The 19,178-nt window shown below is 40.2% G+C and overlaps 1 protein-coding gene across 10 annotated transcripts in view; it reads right to left on the reverse strand.

The window, feature by feature from the left end:
- sema4d (sema domain, immunoglobulin domain (Ig), transmembrane domain (TM) and short cytoplasmic domain, (semaphorin) 4D) overlaps nt 1-19,178 on the reverse strand; it is a 192,114-nt gene that overhangs the window by 67,095 nt on the left and 105,841 nt on the right. For 7 of the 10 annotated variants that reach the window (XM_073071834.1, XM_073071826.1, XM_073071760.1 and 4 more), the window contains exon 3: nt 7,754-8,071. In XM_073071834.1, coding sequence (XP_072927935.1) covers nt 7,754-7,859 — 106 coding nt within the window. In that variant the 5' untranslated portion in view covers nt 7,860-8,071. Of the gene's footprint in view, nt 1-7,753; nt 8,072-10,626; nt 10,699-19,178 lie in introns of those variants that run through there. The other 3 variants (XM_073071809.1, XM_073071817.1, XM_073071802.1) reach the window with 3 other exon arrangements.

The following is a 19,178-nucleotide window of genomic DNA, read 5'->3' on the forward strand; positions in this document are numbered from 1 at the left end:
CCTTTATATTAGGTCCTTTCTGTATTTGAGGTAACAGGTTTTTACTGCAGAAACATCCTGATTCATACCAAATGCGTAGAGGCTGTAAAAATAACCTTTCCATTATAGTCTCCAATGAAGCCAAATATCATGACATCATTTCAACATGGGATCAGTAAACTTAAGAAAGTTAACTTCATGGCTCAATGATTGAGTGGACTTTGATTTGTGGAACAATGACACCAATTTGTGGAACAACGGCTGAAAGGTTTAATTCTGCTCCTGCGTCTTAAGATCCAAGTTAATGGAGATACTTCAGGCTTGCCTTCAAGATGGTGCTGGTGATACACAATGTTTTGCAGGCAGCTCACAGAACTACTTGATATACAGCGGATTCCAGTTAATTGGGCCATCAGTTATTTGGGATACCTCTTAAAGAACAAAAACTAATGGAAAATATTGCCAGGATTCCTTTTGTTCATTTGGGACACCATGAAGATTATTTGAGACAGGAGACTACTGCTGAAGTTTCTAACTAGCGTCAGTCATGTGCACTTCTGTGGCCATTAAACACTACACCATGCTTCCAGTGAACAGTTTTTAAATAGCGCCGGTTATCTGTGTTTGTTCAAAAAGAAGTGATTTTTGTCACTGATGGGTTGTGAGAAATAAGCAGAAAGACAATACAGAACTGTTCTGTTTCAAACATTCAGGCTTGGAGATGTCAGAATTGGCCAGGAGTGAAAAAGAAGCAACTTCAATACTTCTAGTTAGGAACTACAAAAAATTAAGATATCAACAATCACCTTGAATGATACAATGATAATGAAGATTTAGAGGATGCAATCGTCGAAAGCATTGTACGAAGGCAGTCCAATATCTGAATGGGGTGTCTCCGCTGATTTTATTTATTTACAGTTAACCAAAAGAACACGGCAGCATACAGTGGATGAATTCTTCTGTCAATAACTATTGGGAACCAATTATATAGAACAAATTTGCTCTGTATTTCATTTAAATACAGTATCTGTTACTCAGTTTGCAACAATTTTTTAAAATACGTTTTTAACTATTTCCATGAAACTTGAGCTAAATGGGGCAGCTGCTTAATTGGGCCAAAATATACTGGTTGCGATGTGTCAATTAATCAGAATCTTTCTTTTGAGCTGCGGATCACTACAATTTCCCTTTAAGAAACACTTCTGAACCATCTAAACAAACTAGTGATTTTATGACCTCTTGTAGGATTCAGCGAACTTGACTCTCAGGAATGCTGGTATAGCAGCTTGAAGTGGACGAAGGTCGGCCATCTCCAGAAGAGAGGACGCTGGGGTGAATTTCAAACACTGCCTCTCCTCAGCATCCTGTTAGCTAATGTACAGTCACCGGAGAACAAGATAGAGGACACAAGGGCAAGATGGCTTTATCAGAGGGAACAAAAAAGCTGACAAAAAGTGGTGGATACACCAAGAAAGCATCATCCATCATCAAAGACCCCCACCATCCAAGGCCATGTTCTCTTCTCGTTGCTGCTATCGGGAAGGTGGTACACCTTAGGTCCCACGTCACTAGATTCAGGAACAGTTAGTACCCTCCAACCATCAGGCTTCTGAACCAGCGTGGATAATTTCATTCACTGAATTGATTCCACAACCTATGGACTCACTTTTAAAGACACTACAACACTATCTTATTTATTTATTTTGTTTGGATTAGCACAACTTGTGTTCTTTTGCTTGCACATTGGTTCTGTCAGTCTTTGTTGTTTATCACTGGTTCTATTGAATTTCTTTGTCCTACTGTGAATGCCCACAAGAAAATTAAATCTCAGGATAGTATATGGTAACATCGATGTACTTTCCTAATAAATCTACTTTGGACTTTGGCTAAAACGACATGTTTTAAGGGCTATTTCTATAGGACAAAGCAGAGGATCCTAAGAAGAAGGTTTCAAGCAGAGGGCTTGGGTTAAGCTGAGAGAGATGGGTAGTCCAGTTTTAAATGAGCTATAAATGAGTAGGAAAAAATCCAACTGGGGGAGTGATATAGCTGACTGGACGCATACACCAAATACCGAAATTAAATCATTACAGAAGGAGCAGGCTAAAAATAAAAACAACAAGGATCCACATTGTGTTTGGTTTGGGCTCAATTTAGTCAAGAAGCAAAAATCATTAGGGAGAATCTGATGAGGGCCAAATTATGTGGTATTCATCTTTCTGGTGTTTAGTTTCAAGTGAGGCTCAACGTCAACGCCAAATGGTCTGTTTGAGCATAAAAGATCTGAAAGTATAGCCGACAGCTTCAGGGTGTTCTATAACTGCTAGTGGTACACATGGGAAAGCCACAGTACATAGCATGCGTAAATAGCAGGAGCAGAACAGAGTGAGAGTCAATGAGACTGAACATTTCCCTCCACTGTTAACCAATGTTGCTTGCCAGTATCTTCAGTCATCTGCTGCTTGTCCAAACACCTTAAACGCATTTAATATTTTTATAATCTCCACAAAATCTATACAAAGTTTTGTCTCATCTGCAGGTAACATACAAAACAAACTATATGCACATTCAGAAGTACTCACCCTCATGGTTAATCACTACACTAAATCTGCCCACAATATGTTCAGCTCTCCCTTCCTCAACTCTTGATACTTGGATGTGTCTCAATTAAAATGTCTAGTGATTTCTGAAGTTGCTACAAAATGGGATAGCACTCATATATTTCATATTTTTCTGGGTGAAGAATTCTTGGCTTGATATACAACCCCACACTAGCAAACAGTCACCGTGAAATTAAATTCTTCAACAAGCAAAGAGCCTTGTGAAATGCTATGAGATACAATTCAAAGAATGGTGAAGCACCTGGCTGATGGAGTTCAATCGTCCAAGTGTTATGTTTTGCACTTTGGGAGACCAAATGCAAATGGACAGAATACAACTCACGGGAAGGCCCTTAACAATGTTGATGTATTAGAGGGATCTTGGGATCCAGGCCTGAAAATGGCTTATACCCCAAGTTGACAAAGAAAACATGTGACATGCTTGTCTTCACAAGTCAAGGCACTAATTTCAAGAGTCAAGAAGTTATGCTGCAGCTTTACAAAAATCTGGTTAGGCCGCAACTGCAGACATCCCACCCTGCAAAAACTCATTTTAGGGAGGTAGCACCATCAATTTGCGGGAAACTCCCGGGAGAGGTGGGATGTCTGCAATAGAGTCGCTCCTTAGCAGCTAGCCAGCTAGTTTAAATAATGTTAGCTATGCTAATGAACGAATGACACCTGTTAAACTCACCTCAACATGTCTTTTACATTTTAACCCACCATGGGCAATAGAAAAGTCACTGTTGCAAACAGTGCAGCGAGCAACACTGTCATTATTTTTGACCCCTATTAGGCAAGGGTACACTTTAGTGTAGTCTGGGGTGAAGTACGTTTTATATTTTCTTTTTTTGGAACACTCTTGCCATGTCTTGCTCTGTTTGTCTGTCGCTCGCTCTCTCTGTCTGTCTGTCTCTCTCTCTGCCTCTCAAAAAAAAAATCCATTTCCAGGATATTGTATATAATTTGCGAGCGTCAGGGAGCCACTATCAATATGCGGGAGACTCACGAAATTTCCGGGAGAGGTGGGATGTCTGCAACTGGAACATAACATTCAATTCTGAACAGCCAATATTGGAATGATATGGAGAGTTTGGAAAGGGTGCAGAAGCAAATTTAATAGGATGCTCCCTGGATTGGAGAGGCTGGACAAATCTGGGACACAAGAGATTCTGCAGATGCTGGAAGTCCAGAGCAACACAAAACGAAATGCTTGAGGAACTCAGCAGCATCTATGAAAATGAATAAACAATCGATGTTTCGGGCCGAGATCTTTCATCAGGACTGGAAAGGAAGGGGGAAGATGCCAGAATAAAAAGGTGGGGAAAGCGGAAGGAGGACAAGCTAGAAGGTGATATGTGAAGCCATGTAGGTGGGTGGCTGGAGAAGAAGGAATCTGATAGAGTGGACCATGGGAGAAAGGGAAGGAGGAAGGTGACAGGCAAGTGAGAAGAGGTAAGGGCCCAGATTGGGGAATAGGAAGAGGGAGGGGGAGAAAAAGAAAGAAAGAAATTGCCAGAAGGAAGAGTCAGTGTTCCTGCCATCAGGATGGAGGATACCTAGACAGAATAAGATGTTGCTCTTCCACCCTGAGAGTGGCCTCATCATAGCACAAGAGGAGGCAATGGACTGAAATGTCAAAATGGGAATAGGAATTAACATGGTGGGCCACTGGGAAATCTGTTTCTGCCAGATGGAATGGAGGTGCTTGTCAAAGCAATGCCCCGATTTACGTTGGGTCACTAATGTAGAAGAAGCATTTGGAGCACCGGATACAACAGACCAACTGCAACCAATAGATTTGCAGGTTAAGTGTTGCCTCATCCTGGAAGGACTGTTTGGGGCCCTGAACGGAAGTGAGGGAGCAGATGTATGGGCAGCTGTAGCATTCCTCTCACTTGCAGGGTTATGTGCCAAGAGGGAAATTAGTGGGGAAGGACAATTGGACAAGGGAAATCATGGAGGGAGAGCGCTGAATGGAGGTGAGGGAAGAGGTGAATGGGCAGCTGTAGCACTTTGGCTGTTTGCAGGGATACGTGCCAGGAGGAAGGTTAGTGAGGAGGGATGAATGGACGTGGGCATCGTGGAGAGAGTGATCCCCCTGGAAAGCAGAAAGTGAGAGGGAAGCAAAGATGTGTTGGTGGTAAAATCCTGTTGAAGATGGCAGGAGTTGTGGAAAATGATGTGTTGGATGCTGAGGTTCACGGGATGGTGGGTGAGGACAGGTGGGAAGTTGGACTGAGCACAGATGTCCAGGAAATGGAGGTGATGCGGGTGAAGGCAGCATCAATGCTGGAGGAAGAGAAAGCCTGTCCTTTATATCTCTGATGTCCCGAAAGGAAAGCCTCATCCCGGGATCAGTTTTTCTCATAGGATGGCAAGTGAGGACAAGAGGAGTTCTATCCATGTTAAGGTGTGGGAAGTTGGGGTGAGCGTGGATGCCCAGGAAACACCCTGGGTCATTCTCTTTGCAGTTTCAGAGATCGAGAGGAGACCTGATACAAGTTTATGAGTGCATAGGGGGCACAGATAGGATAAACAGCCAATAAGTTTTCCCTGGATCAAAATATCTAATTCTAGAGGGCATGTACTTAAGGTGAGAGAGGGCAAGTTCAGAGTAGATATACAGAGCAAGATTTTAATAAAAGAGCTCTGGGTGCTGAGAATGCGCTGCCAGGTACGGTAATGCAGGCATTTAAGGGGATCTTAAACAGACGCATGACTGTGCCGATAATGGAATTGAGATGGACATTCTGTAGGCATCTAGCAATAGCATAGTTAGGCATTTAATTAAGTATTAGTTTAATTAGCTCGGCACAACATTGTGAAGCAAGAGGCCTGCGCTCAACTGTTTTATGATCTCTGGACAATGGTTAATCATCAATCTAAGATCACAACATCTTACCACATTACAACCAACAGTTACAAACTATTAATTATTTTAAAGCATTAACATGTAACTAAATTGGGGGGGGGGGCATTTCCCTTAACTAAAACTAACAACTTTGGTCCATTTGATGTCATTATGCAAATTACACACTCCCTTGTCAGAAAAGTAAACACTGTTTGATTCTACAGTAGGGCAAAGATTTTGAATACAGTATTCTTTATGGACACAAGTCCCTTTAGAGGACTTTTATCATTTGGCTGGATATACTTTTTGAGAAGGGTTTCAAAATTGATAATGAAGTCGTAACAACAAAAAACTATACCCAAAACCATTTTCCTAATGTTCGTAAATTAATCACAATACTTTAAAATTCCTTACTAATTGCATTGACTGAATACAACTGTGCTCATTACAACATTTGGAGCACAGTTGTCAGTGAAATGAGTCAATCCTCTCACTAACAAGAGAGAAAATGAATCTCTAGGTAGTAGATGGTGACATATAAATACTTTGACTTTGATTTTCAACTGTCTGTTAACATTGGGATTGAAGCTGTCCTTGAGCTAGTCTGACAACAGTGAAATAGAATTTTCCAGAAAAGGGGATAATGTTATAGCACAATTAGGAGCAGCTCTTTTAGTGCCCAAACATAATTCCTCTGGCAAAAGGAAGTACTGTGGAGTACTACAAATAAAGAATTATGTCCAGTGTACCATTTTCAAGCATTGGTGTGGAACACCTGGTACGGTGGGCATGAAGATTGAATTTCCACCTACATCTATTCCAATCAATACCAATGGGATGAAAATTTTTGTTTTTGACAGCAAGGAACTCTGAGCTTGAGAAGGTTAAATTTAATGTAAAGTGAAGACTGGGGGGAAAAACCTGACCATAACATGGCATGAACTTACAGTTTAATTGAGGGAGGCCACTGGATGTCTGGTGTAGCAACCAGAAAGATGTCACATATGCACTGAAAGAATGGTCTTTCAACTTTAGGGCAGAGAAGGTGAGAAAATATGGTCCCCTGGGAGGGGCTGTACCCATTTTCAAGCACTGTTCCTTCAGGTTATTTTCTTTATTTCCAGAGCATATCAAAAGAATGCATTATTATGAGTGTCCTCCTTCATTAAACAAATACTGACAAACAGATGCAAGGAATTTGTGATAAAATAATATGAAGCTCATGGCTCCAGTAAGCCTATGTTTATTTTTTACAAATTCATTTTCTGGATCTGAGCACCACCAGCAAGTTGGCATTTACCTATCACCTATTTTCACTTTTAAAACCATGTGCGGCATGGCAACATAGCAATCAGCATAATGCTTAAGAGTGCCAACGATCAAATGATTGGGGTTCAATTCCCACCACCACCTTTAAGATGTCTGCACATTCTCTATGTGACCGCACATGGGTTCCTCCAGGTGCTCTGGTTTCCTCCCGCATTCCAAAAAGACGTATGGATTGGCGTTAGTAAGTTGTGGGCATGTTATGTTGGCATTGAATGTATGGTGTCACTTGCAGGCTGCCCATCATATTGGACTGCATTGGAAGGTGACACAAACGACTCATTTCACTGTATGTACACATGACAAATAAAGCTGATCTTTATCTTTACCTTTAAAAGATAATTTATGATGGCCAATTAACCTATTAGCACATTTCTAGGATTGAGTTAACGGTGGATCCCTGGAGAAGACGAGGCAGCAGCATTAACCATTGCAGCATCATGCCAAACCCAGTAAAGATGCCCCATAATGCTGTTGAGCAAGACATTTCTGATTTTGGACCCAGTGACAATCAGGGACCAGTGATCTACTTCCAAGTGTGACAATGGGTGACTTGGAAGGGAACCTGCACGCACTGGCATTCTCATGCATCTGTTGCCCTAATCTTCCTTGGTAGAACACCAATTTCAGATAAATTGTTCCAATGCTTAATTTTAAAATACTTAAATGTACCTATTGGAAATTGCACCTGGTTTTCACAGGAATGATGAGCTTTTACATAAGACTAAGACTATAACCTAACACAATTGTCCCTACCATCAAATGAGAGTTAAAACTACAAAATTAGATGGGGAATAAAAATCAACATGTGTACATTGGCATAGCTATCAAAGAGACGGAACAACTAATTTTAATACTACTTAACAGTTGGACAATGTTTAGTTTGATTTCAATAAATGACAGCATTTAAAATTTTAGGATTCTGTGAGGTGTAGCCTAGAGCTCCAAACATTGTAAAGTGAAATGAAAGCAAATCTGAAGATACAAATCTTACCTCCATATTCCCACACAGTCCTTGGTACGGCAAGGCTACAATATGAAAGTCGAACGAGGTGAAGAGTCACGTACAACGCAACAAGTGCCATATTCCGTCTTCTCATCGTGTGGCAGTTGCAGAGTTGTTATAAAAATGTCAAAAGAAATCCACAAACCCAGAAGTAACTGCACTTGATTAGTCCAACATCACAAGTATTGAAGAGGAAGTTGTCCAAGTGGCGAAGGCACACAGATTTGGCTCGAGTCAGTCACTTGAACTGGTAACTCATTTGTACATTTCTGCTCACCTCCTAATTGCAGTCCGAGGATATACGTCCTGTGTGTGAGTTGGGGGGGGGGGGGGAGTGGAAGTAATAAAAGAAATTAACGCTTAAATAGAAACAATTACAAAATCAAGCTACTTTGCATAATGAAAACCACAACATTCTCCGTGCATCAAACACTATCGGTGCCAAGAGAACTCAACTGACCTCTCTTCACATCTGGGTGAAATAATGTTCAGAAAAATGGAGGGTAAGAGGAGGAAAATATGAAAGACCTGCAATAGGCAAGAACACAGAAAAGACTAAATGACAAAAAAACAATAACGGAACAAGGGTAAAGGTTGCCATCTCTTAAAACACTAACTGAGGAGACACCAGTGGAAGGAGAAGACTGTAGGAAATTGTTGAACATAAGCAGGAATGGGGAAAGGAAAAAGTAACAACAATCACAATAGTGCTTCTGCAACAAGTCAGCTTATTGCTCCATTACCAACAAACGTATCAACTGCATTTCTATCCCCTCCTTTTACACCAGCTAATGCCCAAACATCTTATCAGTAGATACTGATTGTGTTTGTGCCTCTCTACAGTACTTTCTTCACAGCCTGTTGCTTCCTCTACATTGGGCAACAAACAATGCGACTGTTTTACGGATATCCTCAAGCGTAACTGAGCTTTTTGTCACACATCACTTTAATATTCCATCCCACTCTCTCTCTCTCTCTCTCTCTCTCTCTCCTTTTTTCAGTTCCAATGTAGCTCAAGCTCCAAGAACAGCATCTCAACTTTCCACAACGCACCTTACAACCTTTCGGACTCAAAGGAAAACCACTTTCAGACAATGATTCTTTTCTTCCCATTTACAGGTACCCTTGATCACCTTGGTTTATTTATTCATAATTAATCTCCACATTCTACTTTACCCTTTTGCTCTCTTTTCACCTTCTCTCAATGTTGAAAATCATCTTTAAACTTTTTTCTATTCTATTGAAAGACCTTTAAAACTAAAGGCTGGCTCTGTTATGGGAGTCAAACTGACACACTGGAAGCTGTGGTAGAACAAATGACACTACGGAAAATCCTGGCAATTCTGGACATTTCTCATCCTCTGCGTGCCATCCTGGCTAAAAGAGGAGTACTTCTAGTAATAGACTAAGACAACTGTGCTGTTCCAAAGAGTGCAATATGAAATCATTCTTACCCTCGGCCATTAGGTTCTATAATGAGTCAACCTACATCTGGGGAAGTGATGATTCCTTCCTGCGAGACTGATTGTGTTAACTTATTTTTTTTATTCTTTCTACTTCTAATATTTATATCCGTGCACTTGTAGTGCTACTGTGACACTCTAATTTGGGATCAATAAAGAATCAATCTATCTATTAGATGCTTTAATCTATACAGACACTGCCCGAGTATTTGCAGCACTTTAAGGTTTTATTTCATACTTCCCAAAGTTGATTAAGCAGTGGACTTTAATGGAAGTGTGTCAGCTAACTCCTTTCCTTATCAATTTCATCATTTTCCTTTTCGATCTGCTGTCATTCATTAGACATCTGTCATCCTCTGGCTGTTCAGACTCAGTTATTTCAAACCAGCTTCCCGAGTTCATATTTAAACAGTCCAGTTCATTTGAAACTTTAACCATCTGTAAAACTCAGTTTTTTTATTCCTTTCCACAGATGCTGCTAAGTATTTCCACACTCGCCTTTTCTTCAGACTTCCAGCAAATGCAGTTTTCTATCTGACTGTTCAAGCACTGCTGACAAATTTACATTTCCTTTAATCAAGCTGTTTAAAGAGACTTTTACAGATATTATTTATTAATTCTCATCAGGAACTATCACCACATTTTACCTTTAATCACCAAATCTATTTAATTAGCTATAAAACAGTAAGTGTCAGCTTAGTTAAAATCAGTTAAAAAAGAAAGAAACTCCAGAATAAGGGAGAATGTTCCCTTCTGTCAGATATGAAACACAGTTCAGAGTTTTTCTATACTAAAAATAATTCAGAGGCATCTCCCCACAACACAAAAACACTGTTACCATCCACTCATTTTTAAATGTTCTTTATATCCTGGTTACTTGAGAAAGTGTGGCTCCATCAAAACAGAAATCAGCTTACTAAACAAAATAAAATAAATATTGCATTAAGCAATCACGCTACAAAAATCGCACAAGTAGTACACGATCTGCTTTCTAAACAGCCCTCAAGGACATTCTGAAATTATCTCCTTATTGAAACATCCAGCATCCAATCCTTTTCAAGTTCACCATAAATTTAAAGTACAAGAATAATTTATCACAAACAAATATGGAAACATATCTAAGTTCATAAAGAACAAAAATAAATTTGTTGTGCAATTGAAAATATTTAGGGTTAATAAGTTACTTATATTAATGCAATTTATACAGAAATAGGATTAATAAAGCAACAAGAGAGCCATGCTAAATGGTTCTTTCTCACGCTTGACTTCATGCTGATTCAAACAGGAACACCTTACAGCTGAGAGCAGTAACAATCCAAATGAAAAAAGTAAGAATGATTTCGAACAAAGCAATCACATTGCAATACAACCTCTACAGCAAGAAGTAACAAAACATACCTTTCGCTGACTCCTGAAATTGTTTAAATCACATTCATCTCAGGCCTTGCCATTATAATCTCAAAGTTAAGAAAGAGAATCGACTGTAGGACTGAGGAAGTTAAATGACCTGCTTCTCCGCTGCAGCTGCTCATGAATTAGCTCAGTTTTATCAGATATTCACACTTCACTCCAACACAAAAGCTGAAGGAACTAGTACTCAAAAGGAAATAGAATGCAAATCTCAAGAAATGAAAGAAGCTGAGAGTCACCACACACAAAAAGCAAAAAAAAACCTCCATTGTAAAACACCTCAGCTCTTGAAACCCCATATTTGTTACTCAGTTAACGATCAGCATTTCACAACAGGCAATTCTACTCCAGTTACAAAAGCATACCTGTTCTAAAGCACTTAGATAAAATAAACTTGCTGTCCTCATTAAACAATGTGTAAAAGAGATACCACCACACCTAAAAATACACAATATCCAGAAGTGAATGTAACAAAGCTGCGAGAATCACATGTGGTGTTGCATCAAGTTGCATTTAGATTCTTCTCTTACAGCTTGGAATTGAGGTGGACTTGCTCCCCGTCTAGTTCTGTGATGAGGCAAACTTGTTTGTTACAAGTGGGGCAACTGGTGTTTGATGGGTAGGAAGTGTGGGAGGCACCAAGCTTCACTTGTGTGCTCGCAATGACTGGACTCTAGGTTCTTGACAGATAGACCTCAGTATGTGCGGTTGGGAGACTGTAGGTCTGACACGGTGGTCAGCAGCACAGGGGCGCCGCAGGGAACCGTACTCTCTCCGGTCCTGTTCACCCTGTACACATCAGACTTCCAATATAACTCGGAGTCCTGCCATGTGCAGAAGTTCGCTGATGACACGGCCATAGTGGGGTGTGTCAGGAATGGACAGGAGGAGGAGTATAGGAAACTGATACAGGACTTTGTGATATGGTGCAACTCAAACTACCTGCGTCTCAATATCACTAAGACCAAGGAGATGGTGGTGGACTTTAGGAGATCTAGGCCTCATATGGAGCCAGTGATCATTAATGGAGAATGTGTGGAGCAGGTTAAGACCTACAAGTATCTGGGAGTATAGTTAGACGAGAAGCTAGACTGGACTGCCAACACAGATGCCTTGTGCAGGAAGGCACAGAGTCGACTGTACTTCCTAAGAAGGTTGGCGTCATTCAATGTCTGTAGTGAGATGCTGAAGATGTTCTATAGGTCAGTTGTGGAGAGCGCCCTCTTCTTTGTGGTGGCGTGTTGGGGAGGAAGCATTAAGAAGAGGGACGCCTCACGTCTTAATAAGCTGGTAAGGAAGGCGGGCTCTGTCGTGGGCAAAGTACTGGAGGGTTTAACATCGGTAGCTGAGCGAAGGGCGCTGAGTAGGCTACGGTCAATTATGGATAACTCTGAACATCCTCTACATAGCACCATCCAGAGACAGAGAAGCAGTTTCAGCGACAGGTTACTATCGATGCAATGCTCCTCAGACAGGATGAAGAGGTCAATACTCCCCAATGCCATTAGGCTTTACAATTCTACCGCCAGGACTTAAGAACTTTTTAAAAGCTATTATTAATGCTTTTTGAGATAGTGATTTAGATGCATATCATATTTTTTACTGAGTTAAGTATTGTATGTAATTAGTTTTGCTACAACAAGTGTATGGGACATTGGAAAAAAAAAGTTGAATTTTCCCATGGGGATGAATAAAGTATCTATCTATCTATCTATCTTGATCCTTCGCTTTAAACAGTCATAGGTCAGGAATTCCCGAGAGACACTGCAATGTAACACTTTCTACCAAAGAAATATTGGGAATACCCACAAAGCATTATTACTGCCCTGGTTCTAAACTGTTGCCCATAAAGGGGCTCAGAGAAAAGTTCTCTGTCCGCACCTACCACCCCTTCAGCCTCCATGTCCAGCACTTGATTCTCCGGAGCTTCCACCATCTCCAACGGGGTCCCAACGCCAAGCACTTCTTTCCCCTCACTCGCACTTTCTGCTTTCCGCAGGGATACTGGGATTACTCCCAACATGGCTCCCTTGTCCAGTCATCCCTCCCCATTGATCTTCCTCCTGGATTGAATGCAAGTGGAACAAGTGCTACATCTGCCCCTACACCTCCTCCCTCACTACCGTTCAGGGCTCCAAACAGTCCTTCCAGATGAGGTGACACTTTACCTATGAGTCTGCTGGGGTCATGACACAGTCCCAATTACTGTCATTACAACATTACTACACTCATCCCAATTACTGTGTCCGGTGCTCCCGTTCTGGTCTCCTGTACATCAGGGAGACCGCTTCACCGAGCACCTACGCTCCAACCGCCAGAAGAAGCGGGATCTCCCAGTAGCCACCCATTTTAATTCCACTTCCCATTCCAACTCCAATATGTCCATCCATGGCCTCCTCCAAACAGTTCTCCTTATAGATTTAAGTGGATGACAAGTGGATTCAGTTCTCAATTCAACAGTTTCAGTCAAATCTTTTCAGTTCACATCAAAATAGGCTGGTTCTTTTAATAAAACAGAAAATCTGCAGATGTTGGAAATCCAAGCAACACGCACAAAATGCTGGAGGAATTCAGCAGGCCAGGCAGCATCTACGGAAAAAGAGTGCGTCGATGTTTCAGGCTGGGAACCTTCATCAACCTGCTTACAATGATGGCCAAATCATGATTATATATTGGAATAAAAAATGAGGGGCTGAGTATGGAGCCACGTGAAACACAGTGATAATAGCCTTTTAGTCACAAAAACAGCCATGAATGATTACCCTTCACTTCCTGAGTCAATTTTGTATCCAATTTTATACTACAAAGAAAACCAACATTACTACACTCAGTTGTAAATACAAAGGAAGCAAAGAAGCTGACAAACTGGACCCAAAGCCATCATCTCTGGATTACCCTCAGTACCCCTGCTAGTTAGAGCAAGATTAGAAAGACCGAACAGGTGAATGGGTGGTTGAGGAACTGACTAGCTATACTGCCACTTTTGAGTTATGTATTTCATAGAACAAAATAGGTCTGCTTAAGGGAAGGGGAAGAAATTGCTATAGTTCACAGGTAGAGTATACAACTACAGATCAAAACCTTTTGCAAATACTAAAGTGACACTTAAGATGCCCAAGATTCCATCTTTTAGATCATACAATTACAGTGTTCAAGCAACTCTGTGCACAAGATTTCCTCAAGTTGCATACCAGGTACTACACTTAGTCCTTTATTTATTAAGCTTATCTTTAACTGATAACATTACACATGAACAAAAACAAACTTACCTTTAAAGTCACATATTTGTACAATGCAACAGCCATCACTAGATCCTAAATGTAACATTATTTTTTGACATTGCAACCACTAATCCCACCAGTACCATCTGTGCATTAATTATAATGCCACACAAACCTTTATGACTTGTGCATAATCCAGCAATGTTGCAGCAGTGCTCAAATTGCCTTGACACCACGCACAATTACCATATGGCATCTCATCCACCTTTCAGAATCAATCACTCACTATAATAGTTGCATTGCAATCTGGACAATCTTGAAAATAGTTTCATACTTCAAAGGAAGAAGAAAAATCTATTTAAACTAAAAAACTGGTATGAACAACTACTATGAATGGAAAATTATTTTGGTAGGTCAAATATGATGGCAGAATATAGCATTAATGATAAGACTATTGGCAGTGTGGAAGATCAGAGGGATCTTGGGGTCAGAGCCCATAGGGCGCTCAAAGCAGCTGCGCAGGTTGACTCTGTGATTAAGAAGGCATATGGTGTATTGGTCTTCATCAATCTTGGAAGTGAATTTAGGAGCCAAGAGGTAATGTTGCAGCTATATAGGACCCTGGTCAGACCCCACTTGGAGTACTGTGCTCAGTTCCAGTCACCTCACTACAGGAAGGATGTGGAAACCATAGAAAGGGTGCAAAGGAGATTTACAACGATGCTACCTGGATTGGGGAGCATGCCTTATGAAAACAGGTTGAGTGAACTTGGCCTTTTCTCCTTGGAGCGACGGAGGATGAGAGGTGACCTGATAGAGGTGTATAAGATGATGAGAGGCATTCATCGTGTGGATAGTCAGAGGCTTTTTCCCAGGGCTGAAATGGTTGCCACAAGAGGGCACAGGTTTAAGGTGCTGGGGAGTAGGTACAGAGGAGATGTCAGGGGTAAGTTCTTTTTAAGCAGAGAGCGGTGAGTGCGTGGAATGGGCTGCCAGAAACGGTGGTGGAGGCAGATACGATAGGGTATTTTAAGAGACTTTTGGATAGGTACATGAAGCTTAGAAAAATAGAGGGCTATGGAGAACCCTAGTAATTTCTAAGGTAGGGACATGTTCAGCACAACTTTGTGGGCCAAACCTGTATTGTGCTGTAGGTTTTCTATGTTTCTAGAACTGCCACTAACAGAATGTTTTATTTTGGTTTTTTCACACAATTCTCTGTAAACTCTGGAGACTACATGAAAATCCCAAGAGATCAGCAGCTTCTGAGATATTCAAACCATCGCACATGGCACCAACGATCATTCCACAGTCAAAGTCACTCAGATCACGTTTCTTACCTATGTTGATGCTTCATCTGAACTAAAATTGAACCTCTTGACCACGTCAACATGCTTTTAGCATTGAGTTGCTGTCACATGATTGGCTGATCAGATATTTACATTAACAAGGTGTATAGGGGACCACTGAGAACTTGTACTGTAGGTATATTTAATGTAAATGAACCAGTGATGAACTTGGTCAAGTCTTGTTTCAGGAAAAGACCTACTTATGAAACTCGTTATAAAACAACCAATTGCAAATTGGATACAAAGTATTTGTCATTAGTGCAGCAACAAAAGTCTCATTGAGATTGAAGTGTGTTTATTTTCCTTTGACTTTTTATGGATATTCACCGAAGCTTATAATTCCACATTCAAATTTATTTATACATGAGGTACAACAGCAATACTCTATAGAAATATTAGCAGTTTTTGAACAGGGTTTCTAAAATGCTTCATTTCAATCTGTTGAACTTTTATTAACAGCAAAACAATGAGTACAAATAAATAACAGGATAATTCGTTTGCAGTGAAGCATATGCTATATATTTTTTAAAATGCCCAAATATTCTACAAGGTGAAATAAAATTAACAGTCTTTCGAGGATTAGATCACTTGTAAGGCTTTCCTGGAATTCAGCACATAGGACCAGAATACTATTTCTGGCACCACCAGAAGTCTACAGGCTATTGATATCTTATAGCAGCTGCTTTAAGAACCTCACTTAATCTCAGCAAAAATATTATTTTCCAAATGTAATGTCATCATTTTAATCCTTCAAGTATCTTAATGAAGGTGAGTCAAACAGAGAGGATTATGGAAGATACCCCGTGGAGAAAACAGTTTTGTTGATTTGACATGGTCAGAAGAATATGGGAGGGGCAGGATGGGCTTGGAAGAGAAATGTAGACATCGCTTTATTCTTCATTCCTCACCTCAGTTGTAACTGTCAAACAGAAACTCTTCATGACAAAAAGTTTGTTAAATATTCTTCAAAAATAAGATAAGCCATCTGAAAATTCAATACAAGTTTGATTTTTTTTGTTAAAGCAAAGCCTATAAATTGCCTTTGAATGCTGACTTCTAGGGTCAGAAAAAAATGGACCAATGTAGCTTAAGGCTGAATTTTCTGATAGTTGAAGCAGAGTTATCTAATGAAAGCCACAGATACTAAGGCAAAGTCTACACAGTAGAACAATCCTGTAGCTTAGAACAAAATTGTAACTGCCATTCATGAAAACAGGAAAAGAGAAAGAAGGAAGCTGCAACAAGAAAATTCATCAATCCTTTAATACCTACGTGGTTAATTAATGGAGTGGTAGTCAATCTACCTGCTCACAGGAAATATCCATGAAAAGTATAAAACACAATTTTTCAAGTCCCAGAGATGAACTGAAACAGCCAACTGCTACAATTTCAAATAATTTAAATTAACGCAGAACCAGTTAAAATATATCCTAAACTGTTCTAAGAAATAAGGGAGGAAATTGGAGAGATTCTGCCTCCAATCTTTCAATACAGAGAACTGGAAGTTTACTAATGTACTGCTGTTTAGAAAGGGAACACAGGTATAAGAGAAATAATCACAGGCCAGTTATTTGAAATTTAATGATCAGCATATTATCAGCATCAATTCTGAGGGGCAATTAATCAAACATATAGATTAATTAAGAAAATATCAACTTTGAATAAATGATTGAGATTTTTTTGAGGCCACAAGACAGTTAAAGACTGTGTGTTTGATGTGATCTATCTAGAGTTCAACCAAGGCTTTTGGCAAGGTTCCAAGGAAAAACAGAAGTCTGTGCAATCCAAGCAAATATGGCAAATTGGATCCAAAACTATCGTAGTGATGGGAAGCAAGTAGTGCTTTTATGACTGTTAAACTGGTACCAGTAAGGTTCCACAGAATTTAAAGGAGACTTATGATGTATAAAATTAGGAAGGGCACAAGTAAACAACAAGAACATTTCTAGCTAAGCAGAAAGGTGAGAAAAACTGGGGACAGTGTTAAAGAAATGGTGTAAAATTAAGAAGTGAAATAAGAAAACTTCTTGTCACCCAGATGGTCTGAAAATCACTGCCTACATAGCAGAGACAGAAACCGTAGACATAAATTGAAGCTTGTGACCATGCTAGAAACTGGGACTAGCCTAGAGCATTTTTCCCCAACTGGCACAGTACAAAAGGTCAATTAGTCACATCCTGTGACAGATCTTTCCTATAAAACCCAAGATCAAATTAACAAATCAAACCAAATTTTCATGTGGAAAATCAACACATTGAGTCAACATGTGTTTTTCTTAAGAAAAAGAAATGTATTTTCATTCCTTTGCAAGTTACTGAATAAATTTAGCCAGGCAGTCAAGCAGAAATAGGATTGCTTGGTGGGACAAGACTCAAGTCCAGCTTTGCCAGTGAGTGCATTGAAAAGAGCAACTCAAATCATCGATACTTGTTTTAAAAAAATCTTTGAAAATAGGCACAACCAAACTCTTTAACATCAGGGCTCCTAACAAGTCTGCTCTAGTGATTGTAAAACCTGGAACAGTAGAACTAGATCATGAATTATTTCACTCAAGTTAATTTTCCCCAGAAGTATCTGTGCTTTCACCACTGATTGACAGCAGTTAAAGGAGGCCAAGGCCTAGCTCCAGCTTCAGGACATTAGAATGTAGAACATGCCACAACGTTCATTTCCACTTGAAATGAACTTAATAGTAAAAGGAAAACTTCACTGGCTCAACTAACTGCTTAAATAAAAGTTGCATTTTCTCTTTGATTTGTAGCTGCATTCAATGCTAGACAAATTACTGTACTGAGCTACCACAGTAAAGGCTTTACTTTTCTCAAAGCCAGTGGTACTAGAATGACTTGGGCAGGGAAGAAAGACAGCTGGAGAAGGATAGTTGACAGGTTAACTCTGTAACTACATTTTCAAATCTGCCAGTCCATGCTCCTATATAAAGATGCTCCAGCCCACTTTTTCAAAATGCCCCAGAAAATCTTAACTTTTATTTTGGAATTGTTGCTCTGAATCTACAAAATTCAGGTCTTTGTCAGACAACATCAACAACATTCCCATCTTCCTCCACCCCTACGACAAGTTCCATATCACCTTCCAAGTTCATGTAATAAGTCAGTATGGGAAAGTAAATAATGGCCCAGGCCCATTTCTTTCAGCTGTCTGTTCTTGTCTCATGGTTTCTTACAACCTTCTCAAATGTAATGCTCCAAGTTGGCTCAATTATTGGATTACATTCTAAACAGAGCATGCAATTGTGAGAAACTAAAAGCCCAAGAACTGACAGGTCACTATTCTGAGATGTTTACTTTATTCTCTCTTCACAGGCACCAATTCCAACATCTTCCTGTGTTATCTGAGATGTTAAACTTGCCCACAATGCACATGTATTACAAGAACAAGTTTCTGAATTCCCCGATTCCCAGAAATGGATCATGTGCACCCACTGCAGGACAAATGATTTTCTGACAAGTTGATATGAACTTATGCCATCATTAACACAAAAGATTCTGCAGATGCTGGAAATCCACGGAGACACACACAGAATCCTGGAGGAATTCAACAGTTCAAGCAATGTCTTCAGGACTGATGAAGGGTCTCAGCGCGAAACATTGACTGTTTATTCATTTCCATAGATGCAGCCTGACCTGCTGAGTTCCTCCAGCATTTTGTGTGTCTCGCACTGGTTTTCTAGAGGCACAGAATCTCTTAAGTTTATAATTTGCTGCCCCACTGCAAAATATCTTTCAGGTACCTAATCTTAGGAAGTTTAACTTTTTTCATCAACAGGAGTTTGGTGAGACACTCTCTCACTGTTCCCATACCCACTGTGATCTCTGTTGCTGTCTGACTCTTTCACCATGTGCTCACCCAGACTCACTACCACAGCCACAAGTCCTTCCTGGGAGCTATTCTTTACCAACTTGGCTCACATGGCCTCCCAGTTTAGACCCACCGAGGATCTCAGGTAGC

This window comes from Hemitrygon akajei, chromosome 2 (assembly GCF_048418815.1).
Source record: "Hemitrygon akajei chromosome 2, sHemAka1.3, whole genome shotgun sequence".
NCBI classification, from domain to species: domain Eukaryota; kingdom Metazoa; phylum Chordata; class Chondrichthyes; order Myliobatiformes; family Dasyatidae; genus Hemitrygon; species Hemitrygon akajei.